The sequence below is a fragment of the Haemaphysalis longicornis genome, unplaced genomic scaffold, assembly GCF_048455015.1.
Source record: "Haemaphysalis longicornis isolate Haplotype H1 unplaced genomic scaffold, Haemaphysalis longicornis Haplotype H1 scaffold_4, whole genome shotgun sequence".
In the NCBI taxonomy this organism is placed as follows: domain Eukaryota; kingdom Metazoa; phylum Arthropoda; class Arachnida; order Ixodida; family Ixodidae; genus Haemaphysalis; species Haemaphysalis longicornis.
Genome location: NW_027526361.1, coordinates 69,895,663 through 69,908,091, shown reverse-complemented (window position 1 = coordinate 69,908,091; position 12,429 = coordinate 69,895,663). Strand labels below are relative to the sequence as shown.

At 50.1% G+C, this 12,429-nt stretch overlaps 1 protein-coding gene across 1 annotated transcript in view; it reads left to right on the top strand.

The window, feature by feature from the left end:
- Positions 1 to 357: 357 nt before the first annotated feature.
- The window catches only part of Dfd (homeotic protein deformed), a 46,819-nt gene continuing 34,747 nt past the window's right edge, over positions 358 to 12,429 (top strand). The window contains 2 exon segments of the mRNA XM_077707039.1: positions 358 to 735; positions 737 to 1,361. Coding sequence (XP_077563165.1) covers positions 718 to 735; positions 737 to 1,361 — 643 coding nt within the window. The 5' untranslated portion in view covers positions 358 to 717.

Sequence of the window (12,429 nt, the reverse complement as noted above, 5' to 3'; positions counted from 1 at the left end):
ATGAAACCGCATCGGTAAACAACCACCCAAACATGGTTCAAAGCACGAAGGAGGTGAACAAGTAAGTTCCCCTCCGGCCACATTATCTAGTCTGGAGGAATCTCAGCTGTACGGGCCCCGCACCAGTGCGAAAACGAAGGAAATTTCTCTTTCCCGCACGCTGTGAGAAAGGGGGGCACCGGCGGCTAGAGCGCTAGCAGCAGCATCGCTGGCGACCGCAGCGCCAGCGCGGCTGAGCGGAGTTGCCAAACTTGTTGCCCGCCGCCGCGCGCGGCTTCGGCGGCCGCCGCCGCGGCCGAGCGCCCTCCCACGAGCCCTCCTCCCCTGGCACCCTCCCCCGCCCGCCCCTTTCCCCAACAAACACTCCGGTCGCCGGCGGCAGCGCTATAGTCGGCAAGTTTGGCGCGTCCGCCCCGCCACGTGAGAGAGCGCCACTCGATCGCGACTGCTCGCGCGGGCCGCATCGGTTCGCCCGTGGCTGGATTACCCCGTGCGTGTGTGGCCGCGTGCGAGCCGACCACGACTCTGCTGTGTGTGTCCTGCGTGGCCCGTGCGACTGCCCCGCGAGGACAGGTAGCCGGCGCGGCGTGCCGGAGTCGCATGTGCGCGGCGGCGTCGGCCAGCGCGGTCTCCATCCATCATCGTCGCTGACGCGGGAGCGCCGGGGTCAGCGCGGCGCGCGCCGCCTCCGCTATTGGATGGCGTCCATCACGTGATATGCTAATCTCCGGCGGCGGGGCGGAGCCATGGCGCTGCTCGGCGACAACCCCGAAGCAAAACTATCTCCATCATCCAATTCAGCGGGCAAAAATTAATGACCATGAGTTCGTTTTTGATGAACTCGCCGTCCTACGTGGACCCCAAGTTCCCGCCGTCCGAGGAGTACTCGCAGGGAAACTACATCCCGACCCATGGCGCCGGTGACTACTACGCCGGGGCCCCGCCGCACCACCACCACCACGCGGCCGCGCACCCGTACGCCTCGTTCGGCGGCGCCGCGGCCCCGCCGTACGGCGCCGAGAACGGCGGCTACGTGTCCAGCGCGTCGCCGCACTACTACCAGCACTCATGTTCCATGACCCAGACCACGCTGAGTCCGCTGTCGCGGCCCAGCGTCGGCCTGGACCATGGCGGCGGCGGCCACAGCCCGCCGTACTCGGGCCCGCCCGCGCCGCTGCAGCGGTCTCCGTCGCCTCCGCCGCCGGCGTCCATGCTCAGGCCCTCGCCGCAGTCGCCGCTTGTGGGACCCATGCACAGCCCCGGGGGAACCCCGACTGCGCCGAACTCCGCCGGCGGCGACTGCAACCAGGGAGGCCAACCTGTCATCTACCCGTGGATGAAAAAGGCACATGTGAACGCAGGTGAAGTGCTCCCACACCCACATGTCTCGATCTTGCCTTGCGCAATCTGCGCGACACGCGGCACGCTGTGAAAGTAGTGGCAAAGTAGCAGAGTGGGCACGTAAGTTCCGATACTACGATATCTCACCTGTTATACCCGTAATCACTCACGTAACTTAATGTATTACATAATGCACTCGGGCATTATGTAACGAAACATTGCTTGCAGTGGTTCTACGCGAAGGACTTCAGGTAGGATAATCGGGGTTAGAAGATCTTTCCGGAGGTTTCCAGACACCACGTGCGCGAGGGCTTCTCGGTTCCCGCCAGAACGGAGTCGCATTTGAACCGGCTACAGATCACTGATTGTCACGTTGGGTTGTTGCAGGTAGTCGATTTGGCACTCGCCATTAAAAGGAGAGTTCGGATATCCATACTGACCAGGCTCGTTTAATGAATGAACCGTTCAGCAACCCGGTATTCCCGTGTAAACACGACATTGCCTGAGCATTTCGGTTTCGCTTTGAATATACGCACACTGCCAAGATATTCAAATGCAGCTTGCCTCCTCATTACTGCGGAGCAATTCAGTGTAATACAAATTATTCTCATGCGGCAAATATTGAAAATGAAAGTGAAGTTCGCGCGCACTTTGAAGTTTATATGAGGATCCAGGGACACGGAAACTATCACTTTTAAACGTATGGGCAGTTACTTTCGACGGCGAATCTACTAGAATTCTGGGAAATATTTTTGTAGTGTATAGATCCAGGTCGACCCTCGTCATATGCGGAACACTGCGGTTTTACCGTGTTTTTGAGAGGTTGTCCTTTTTAGCGATAAAGCTGTGAATGTCAGTGAATGCTATGTAGTTTTTGTGTTGAATTCGCCGCGAAAATTTTCTTCCCATTAAACTAAACACTTCGAGAACTATCTTAATAAACCTAATATTGCGCACAAAACAGGCTGTCACATTCCACAATACTTAACTGCGCCGAAATACTTCCAATAACACTCGATAACTTCGGATGAAGTGCTCGCGAAAGGACTGGACTGACAATCCGGCAATCTGCTGCTGTAGTGTGGCTTCGACAGTGCGCGATACCAAGGTTCCCGCGAAGGGGATGGTACACTGCAGGGTCACAACTGAATCTTACAAAAACCACGTTCGAAGAATAAAAGCGGGGCAGAACGTAATTTTAGTTCCCGATATTGCAGTGAAAACATGACGGCGCAATTTCTGCAGTGTCAGAATCGTCAAGGCGCTTCGTAGAGAAAAACAAATGGCGCCTGGGAATTCAAAAACACATCGTCTTCATGCGAGCGGACAGTCGCATGCAGTGACGCCTGCTTCCGAAATTGCTGAGGAGATTGTAGTCTAGAAAACAGTTGAAAAGACAAAAGATCATGATGCAAGTTTAGTCTTCGCACAATTGACGTTGATGACACACTGATCAGGGGATTGCCGACGCGTCAAATGCGGCTAAGATTAAATGGAATCACTTTACTCGCATTTAGAAATTCATTGTCCCAGGCCATCGTTACAAAATAAGAAACCCTTAGGAGCCCGAACGAATTATTTCAGTATACCGAAGTAATTACATATGGGCGTATATGCACATATGTTATGCGACAGTGTACGTTGGGGGCGGAGCGATGATTCCGCGAATTTGGTGAAGGTTACAGTTAGTTTATTACTCGGTGGTATAACGGATCAGGCACTTGCAAGGAAAAACCGGGTCTCTTCACCGACAAAGCTTTTTTGCTTACAAAGATGAAAATGGGTTATTGGGGTCCAAAAGGGATGGGGTATTTACACTCCAAAAAATGCCCGTGGATCTGCTTTGCCTCAATGCACATGAATGGCCAATCGTGGTGCCTGCGGGAACAAATTTACAGAATAAAGAGGCCCGTCATATACTTTGACCCGAAAAATGAAATCTGTGCAGTGACGTCGCTCAATGCAAATCATCATGCTCGCATTGCGTGGTTTGACTGAGCAGACGACAATTTTCCAGATAAATTTCATGTTGGGCGTCGTCGTTAGCCTATTTTAAAGCTATGCTCGCAGTGATTGGCCTTTTGTGGGCATTGTGGGGAAGCAGATTAGCGAACATTCTTTATAGCATGTTTTCGTTCTAATTCACTCTAGAACTCTTATTCTGCGTCGCTTGAAGAACTGCCTATGTTGAAACCCAATGGACGTAAATGAGCGCTTAGCTGCTGTCACGTGTTTGTAAACATATGATACATTTTAACGCCATCTCAGTAGTCGAGCATTCAGCTGAGGCTGTGATAGCACTAAATTTGGCGCGCCGAATTTCTTTGTGCGATATAGTAATACACCTTGTGAACACAATTTCAAACTATGCATGTCATTGCAATATATAACAGGCAAACTTCAGCGAAGTTTCGTGTGTTTAGACAAAACTTCCACTTTCGCATAGTAAGAGCCTACTCGACACAAAGTGGCAATTTGCGAGCATCTAGTTTATTGCCGAATAGTCTTCCCAGTTATTCTTGTCATATTTTATTCGCAGTTGTGGTTAAAAATCTTCGAGTTTAATTTAACGAAATGACAATGTCGTGGTGAGTGATGTGCTATGCGGGACATTAGGCCAAAAATTTGTCGGAGACCCACTGCCATTTCGTATTACAACGATGCCTGGTTTATAATCACAGGGGACAAAGTTATTGACTTAGAATTTAGGGGGGGGGGGGGGGTTAGTGAAATTCATTGGTGCGGTAATCAATCTAAAGGGGTGAAGAGCATGTACTCTTGAAGCATGCGCGCGTTCCTCCTAGAAGCACAAATAGTGCAAGCTTTGGTATGAGAGGATAATAAGCTCTACTGCGAAACCTTATTGCAAACGCATAAGTACTTACGAATTCATCGATGCTCCCAGTAAAACGTATACGAGAGGAATTTGTACTGTATTAGACTATATATCTTTTTACTCGGAAATATGATCCACTTCAACTTGTCATTTTCGTCTTTTGGCAGTTTCGGAACGAAATATGGCACTGAGCGGTCCAACAATAGTGGCATAAAAATGAGCTTCGTGTTCAGGCGCTATAGGTCCGGTTTTAGTACGCGCTTATCAACTGCTGAATTCTGCCCGCAAAGTTAGGGACCTTCGAAAGCGACGTGCAGCCAAAGCAAATGGCGGGTCTTTCGAGCAATTACAATGTACCATTTGTGACAAACTGGAGCCCGAAGTGCGTCGAGCTTGAAAGATTGGGCACTGTGCATGTGCCCAAGAGTTCCGGCTGGAACGCCAGCGCCTGTTGCTCAACGTGTTGTGGCAACACGCCGCCTGATCGTTTAACCCGAAGGACGCCACATGTATGTGCCCACGCTCGAAGCCTCAAAATAACCCTCAACTGCCAGCAGCCCAATGAAAGCAAAGTGTCTTTGGGGGTGCATGTGTTGTGGCGGTGAGGAGACACTATGCTTATAACCGCCACATTTAAATGTAATAGAAATAGTTTCGTTATTTGCCGGTTGGTTTTCTTTGCTTTTCGGAAATAATCGCAGTCGCTCGGGTTAATTATACTGCCTCCTTTACCAAAATAACCTCACGTGAAACTCATTATCCGGTCTCTTGGAGGGTGCACGCAGACCTCCATTAGACGACTGTACGCCTTTATTCACGAATCCTTTTATTAACCTTCATTCTACAGATCGAACTAACACCATTCTCAGAAAAGCAGCATTATAAAATTGCAGTTTTGTCTTGGTAAAGGTCCACTCTCGCGTATACTCATTATTATTTTGTTTGACACTTTTGAAGCGATAATAGATGGCACCTTCGCGGGCCTATGGATATACTGAAGGTGTGTATTACTAGACAGCCTGCCACACATAAAGAGCGGGTAAAAAAAAATTACATAAATATTTTGAACAAATTTTCGGACACGCTTCTCTGTTTCGTCAGTCCGCAGTCAATCCTGTAGCTTCCCTGCTACAAAACATTTTCGGGACACAAAATGCTAAGGGTGGGAACTGAAGCACATAACTTCAATGAGGGCAAAACCTTTTTAATGAATTTGTGTATAATTATATCCTTCTCGACTGAAAAAAACTAAGCCTGATGGGTTATAAGATACAAGTTCCGTTATTTTCTTGGCTGTTGCTCTGTTTCCATTTCAGTTCCGAGCGTCTTACTTGTGATGAACCATTAATTTTTGCATGGTACTTATTCAAACTTACCATGGCTGTCGGAAATATAGAGACGCTAAGTTATTGTGCGTCAGATCTCTTTCACCGGGCATAGCAGTGCTTACAAAGCGGTTTGTCTGAACGAAAATTGATGGGGGTAGGGGGCGAGAGGGGACAAAACAAACTAAAAGACAGAAATGGGCACAAAGTTATTACAAAACTACAAAAGTGACAGCGGGGCAGAAATAGAGAAAGATACAGTTTGCAATTCTATACTTAATCCGCCGTGGTGGCTCAGTGGCTAAGGCGTTGTGCTGTTGAGCACGAGCACGCGGGTTCGATTCCCGGCCGTGGCGGCCGCTTTTATGATGGAGGCGAAAAGCAAAAACGACCGTGTGTACGAGATTTCGGCTCACGTTAAGTAAGGATCCCCAGGTGGTCAAAATTAATCCGGAGCCCTCCGCTACGACGCGCCTCATTGCCTGTGTTGCGTCGGCGTGTTAAACTCTACAATTAAATGAAATCAAATCATATTAATTCTACACTTGCACGCAAATGCATAACTGCCAGGCCCTGTAAAGGAGGTTCATCTAATACTGTGGTGAAAGATTCCAAAAAGCAGGAAAAATGAGGGCCCATCTATGTGCAAAGAGAAGCTTGGAATTTTGCCCGACGACTTGAACGTGCACGAGAAAATGATCCGTGTCGGTCGTTTTAACCCCGTGCAGCCAGATGCCGTCAGCAATTACTTGCGCTAATTAAGCTCGCCATGGAAGTTGCCGCTGTACAGAAAATGTTTCACATGCATTAAAGCTGCCGAAAGAAAAAGTAGCTTTCCTTTGGAGCAGTAAAGTCATACGGTCGAGGTGGTTCCAAGTCATTTTATTCTCTTACTTGCTTCATTTGCGAGCCAAGAAAATTAAAAGTGGTCCTGCGGTGTGCTGCAGAAATGTTTCTTGTTTCGATATAATTCACGCATGCGGTAGCTTCCGACAGGCCATAACGAAGCACCGCAATTGAATGATTGATTGATTGATTTATTACGAGGTTTAACGCGCCGAAACTGCACAGGCGATGATGCGCGCCGTAGTGGAGGGATCAGGATTAATTTTCACCACCACGGTATCATTAACGCACACCGAAATCTCAAATACACGGGCGTTTTCGCTTTTCGCCTTCATCAGAAAAGCAGCCACCGTGGCCGGGAATCGAACCCGCGACCCTGGGCTCAGCAGCACAACGCCTGCCGCCGCGGCGGGTGAAACACCGCAATTAAGTTGGCGGAGGGAAGCTGTAGCGGTATTTTGATGGTTACCATATACACTCTGGTTCAGCGGGTACGGCCGAAGTATGGCTACTGCGGTCAGAATCATTGATCAAAATGGCAGACTACATGGCGTATCAGCCACCCTATATATAACGGCTAGTGATGTTTGTGCCACCACACCGCACGACAATAACCGGAGCGGTGAAATGGCCAACGCTTTCGATACCCGAGAACAGTCGCTTAGACTATTAAACATTTATGCTGGCATGTTCTGACCTGCAGAGGAAGTATGGGTCCAAATTTTATTGGGTTCAGTCAAACTTACAACGAAGCTGATTTGTCATGTTTACTCACATGATTGGCTACGCGCGGAGTCTTTTAATACATGCTCACGAGTGTAGCCAATCACGTGAGACTGCTTAAGAAACCGCGGAAGTTTCACGGTGACCCGTAAGATTTGGCCGCCGCGTATCGCCAGTCTCCTCTTCAAGCAGAAAACGAGCGGATGGAAAGAGTGCAGGTGGCAAAGATGGAATGTTCAAACGTTTACATCCTTGATAAATGGAGTGTTTTCAAATGCTGGAAAACAAGCCGCGGACTTTCCGGAGGGAAGTGACGACGTCTGGTGCGATGGAGAGTGGCGCTCATGCGTCTTATATTAACATGGGGAGGAGCTTTGAGTGCAATTCTCCGGCTTTTTATGATAAAGAGCAATACAAGCGGTGAATTGTAATAGCGATGTACTTCAGTGCTGCTTCCAGCGTAACAATTCATCGCACCATGAAACCGTAGTTGTCATCTTTTCATAATCTGGACCCTTCAGCTATGCGATGGGGGCGAATATCACCGAATAAAATTATCAGGCAAAAGGGGACACGAACAAATAAAGGGAAGTGCCTGCAGCATAAACACATTGATTACGAGAGAGAACAGAGCAGGGCCGCTGCCAGAGATTTTTTTCGGGGGAGGTTATGGGCTATCGGAAAGAAAGAGTTTTGCGAAACGCCCCGCCCCTCCCCCCGCGCCTTTCCTTTGGCTACGTTCCGCGAACAGAATAATGGAAACGCAGCATAGGTGTATCTACGTTTAGAGGGCATTGTCAAAACCTTTGAATCGGTCATCATTTCTGAGATACAGTCAGTCGGTTTATGGTAACTTAAGGCTGCTGAAAGTTGCTGATGAAAACTGCTGCTCATGAGAAGTACCGATGTTACTAATGCACGTCGGGAGTGGCTCAAAAAGGGGGTCCAGTTGCTTCTCTATATTTAGGGTGATGATGGTCAAAAACTCACTGACAGTTTTAACGTCAACGAGCCAGGTAATATCATTTTATTCCTGCTTATAAAGGACTTAATAAAACTGTTTTTGTTTGCTTTCTTATTATTTTATCGTTCCGAAAGCGAAATTCCTTCCCCAACCACCGCAGTTGTGCATGCACACTTGCCCACCGGTTGGTCTTTGGAACACCGGTTGGAACACAGGTGGGTCTTTGCTACTCGAAACAGAGACAATGTACTTTTGCAGAAAGCTATATCCTGACTCACGACTCGAAAGTTTAAAAAAACAAAGTGAAGCAGCGGCGCGTGGCACTTGGCATATATGTGACACAATATCCTGGTTTCGAGTTCGGCCCCGGCTTAGCCATCCGGGGCCCCGTTCGGCTCCTCGTCGTCGCATATAGCACGCGCGAATAGACGAGGAAAAAGTCGTCCTTGCACTGGGCGGCCCGACGGCGGGTCGCGCGATGGAGCTCCGCTGGTTCCCCCATCTAAATTTGAAGTCATCGCTAAAACGGGCCGCGGGCTGTAGGAGGGACGGCCCGGCGAGCATCGCGAGCTTCTCGCGGGGCGCGAGCGAACGCGTTCCAACGCGGCCTGCTGGCCGAGCGCCGATGCCGCCACTGCCGCAACTGCCCGATTTAGACGTCCGCGCGCGTTAGTTCCTTTTAGCGATGTTTGCCAACTGGCACCACAACAGCCTATCGTGTGTGTAGCGCCGCGCTCGCGGCCTCAAACATGCGGAATTGCTGTTGACAGCGGCAGCTTGAAATGTTGTTACATTTGGGCGCTTGACGGAGTGTTCTGGGCGCCCACACACAGATGTTCGCAGGGTATGCAAGTTCGTATGTCTAACAAGACCGTCACGGTCAGCTGTCTCTCGTTCTGGTATACATGTTATGTACGCGTCCCATTAGTGCGTTAACCTCGTGTTGGACTGAATTAAGCGCGGTTGAGCACACTTGGTTTAATACGGCGTATCCGGAACGTATTATAATGAAGGACGAATATGCAGAATAGATTATGGGGAACGGCGAATATGGGCAATGGGTTATGGTGAACGACGACGAATATATATTTGTTTTAAACATTTTCCTAACGCCCATATCGAACAGAAACTTCCGATTAGTGCTTTATGTTGTAACAGCTAACAATGTTTAGCAACATTTTATTTCCCCACCACATTGACCACTATACCGTTATCCGGGACCATGAAGCTTCCTGTTTTCGTGGTGAGTGTAACGTAACCGGTCCCTGCAACTGCGCGCGAATAATATTTGATAATAGCATGCACAGCACGCTGCAGTGCAGTAATCCTTTTCGACGACTAAGCTGTGTTACGTCTCACCAAGGAACGTCAGAAATAATAATCCCCCATCGCGTATCAGTGCGGGCTCCGAGATGCCCACATTATCGCGGAATCAAGCGCTGAGGGTCTCGCAATCCCCGCGACTCAGGGTCAAGTTCGCCGCGGTTCCTCTACACGACGGCGCGAGCGTGTGGATGTAATTCAAGCGGGAAGAGAGCGCGCGAAAATCGTGACACTCGCGTGTTCTGCAGTGATTTCCTCGCCCGCGGCGTCACTAAAAGGCCATGGAGAACGCGGTGGCACGCGACCATTTTGCGCCTCACTTACACACATCTATTTACATCGCCCCCTCCGCTATGTATATACGCGCACCGACACGCTGTTTCTCCCGTCGGTCACGTCCACCCTCGTAATCTCCCGCCTAACGAGGAGATAAAGGGAGGGGCAAATCAACTGCACGAAGACATAAACGAAACAAAAATCACTAGGAAGGACAACGAACGGCGCGCACGTGGGTGAGCTCGCGAGACGGAACACGTGAGCATTGCTCGCCCGGCAAAGCAGCCCCCTTTTTTTTTCATCCGTGCATGCATTACAAAGAGGTCCATAACAATAAATCTCGGCCATAAGCGCCCGCCCCGACTTGGGCCTTCCCACATTAGTCTTATCGCCGGCGAGAGCGGCGTGCGAGCCGGGAGAGAGGGAGCGGAGCTCGGCGGATTAATGAGTCGGAGGCGCGCAGCAGCGCACGCCGGGCGCGATCGCATGGCGAGGACCCATTCTCGAGCGGCCCCGTAACAGTATACACACACACACGCGCCCGCATACGCTCCCCTACACCTGTTCATCGAGTCGCGCGGGTGCCTTTGTAAAATGTTGCGCGCATTGAAAAGCGAAGAGGAATAAGATGCTGGCCTCCGGAAGGAGGAGAGAGGGGGCGAGGAGGAGGGGCGGAGAGAAGCGGCGGTGCCCCCGAAATCGGCAATCACTTGGCACGCCATAAAGAACGGCCGTAAACGCTCGTTTTCGGCCCGCGGGGGTGACGCACAAATTATTGCGGTCCGGACGGCCCGGGCATGCCTGTCTGTGTGCGCGCGCGCGCCGAGCGGTGTCCATTTGGCTCGGAGAGGGACCGAGAAGGACGACCGCAATAATATACGCCGCACGCTCTTACGAGGGCAGCCAGCAGCGCCACTTGCAACTCGGAGAGGAGGAAAGAGGGAGGGAGAGATGGACTAGAGGAGATGTGGACTCTCGAGCTCAAAAAGGAAGGTCATATTCGGCGAGCCCCGGGGTTCTGAAACGGTTTTCTTTCAGCCAAGGGGGGAAGAAGATGAGGAGGCCCTTTTTGCTGCCGCCGGCACCCGCGTTGTCGGCGGCGGCGGCGTGGCTTTCGCTCCCTTTGGGCGCTCCAGGATATTTATGGGCCCGTTTGGCGGCGGTGCGTGGTGCTGCTGATCGCCGTGGCTGCTCCGCGTCTCCCTTTCGCGTGGTGCTGCTGCCCGACAAGTGTAATGGTTAGCAATCGTGTCTGTTTGCTCGCTGTCCTGCCGAGCCACGTGCCCCGGTGGCAAATGGCTGTTTTATCGGCGTCCCTCACCGTGCCCATCTATCCGCTCTTCTCCCGCGCGCCTTTTGCGCCTCCGAGGCTTCTTCCCCCGTGCTCCTCTTTTCGTCACTTATCCGACCCATCACTGTCCCTGTACTCCTCGGAGCCGCCTGGTGTCAGGTGTTTGGCGCTGTACGAGTCCCGTTTGCTACTTGCGTGGCTTTGTACAGGTGTAATGTAACTTGCCGTGGGTGCAAGCTGTTTCTGTGGGCGTCGTTTAAAGCCCGCGGTGTATGGTGAGAAGCTTGATGACACCATCTTTGGCTCTTCGTTAATGCCTAGAGGTTAAGAGCTCATCCGCGTGCTTCGAGGAGAGATGTGGGGTGCAGAAATGACGCGATCATGTACCAGGGTCCGTTGTACATTTACCTAGATGCGATAACTTGGAAACGGTTAGTAGCAACAAACGTTACCTTGCGTGTCTTCAACTCGACCCTCTGAATTGTTTCGTGATGCCTTCACGAATTTACTATCACTTCACAGTCCAGTCCTTGAAAATTACCTTAAATATTCTAACGTTGCGTTTTTTTATGGCGCATTTTGCTAACGTTTTGTTTTTTTAAATTGGCTCGTGTTTAAGCGCTAAAGAGTATGGGGCCGACGAATATATTACGAATTTTGATGTCCCCAGTTTGAAGACCGAACAGACGCACGGTCAGTGATAAATAAATTGAAATTTTTAAAATAAAAGAGGATGGTAGTGAAGCCTCGGTAAGCAGTTACGGTTCCATAGCGGGTTCGTCAGAAAAAATTTAGAAAAGCACTCGGAGCGCGCTCAATTCCTATTGGCTGCGAGCTGCCCCGTAGCGCGTGCATAAGAAAAAAAAAATAGACCAAGCAAAAACGCGTTCATCAGGAATTTCGCCCGGTATCTGAGTTGGCCTTCAGTTTTTGCAGTGGCAGCGCCACAGCAGCATGGATAGTGCCTCAGCAACAAGTACAGCTGCAGTAAGTATGATCTTAAGGTTTTAGGCTCAGCGTGAACATCGGCGGAACACTCGTCCACGAACCTAGCGAAAAAAAAAAGCGATAAAACGATTTCCTCTTCTCGTCTCATTAAATATGCTTCAGCAGTTTTTTTATTTTTTATTTTTTCCCAGGATCGCTTGCGCGAGAGCCGGCTTCGTGAGAACGTGTCACAGAGATCTTATCTGCATATGGAAGGGTAGGGAAATGAACTCGCGCACTCCGCGCTCGAAATGTTGCCAAGTTAGAGTGGGGCCTGGGCAATTTTCTTTCCTTGAGACCAGATGGCCCTCCAGACACAAGATATCATATCTGACACTGACCTTATTTTCTCTCGTCATAATAAAAGATAAAAAAAATTCCATTTTTAATGCGGGTAAAATTGGGGACCGAACATGACTTCATACTCAATCTATTGGACGTTTAAGAACGTATACTTCCACACGAAACGTCACAGTCGCACATCCAAATAAAAAAAATTGTTATGGTTCCCGCTTGA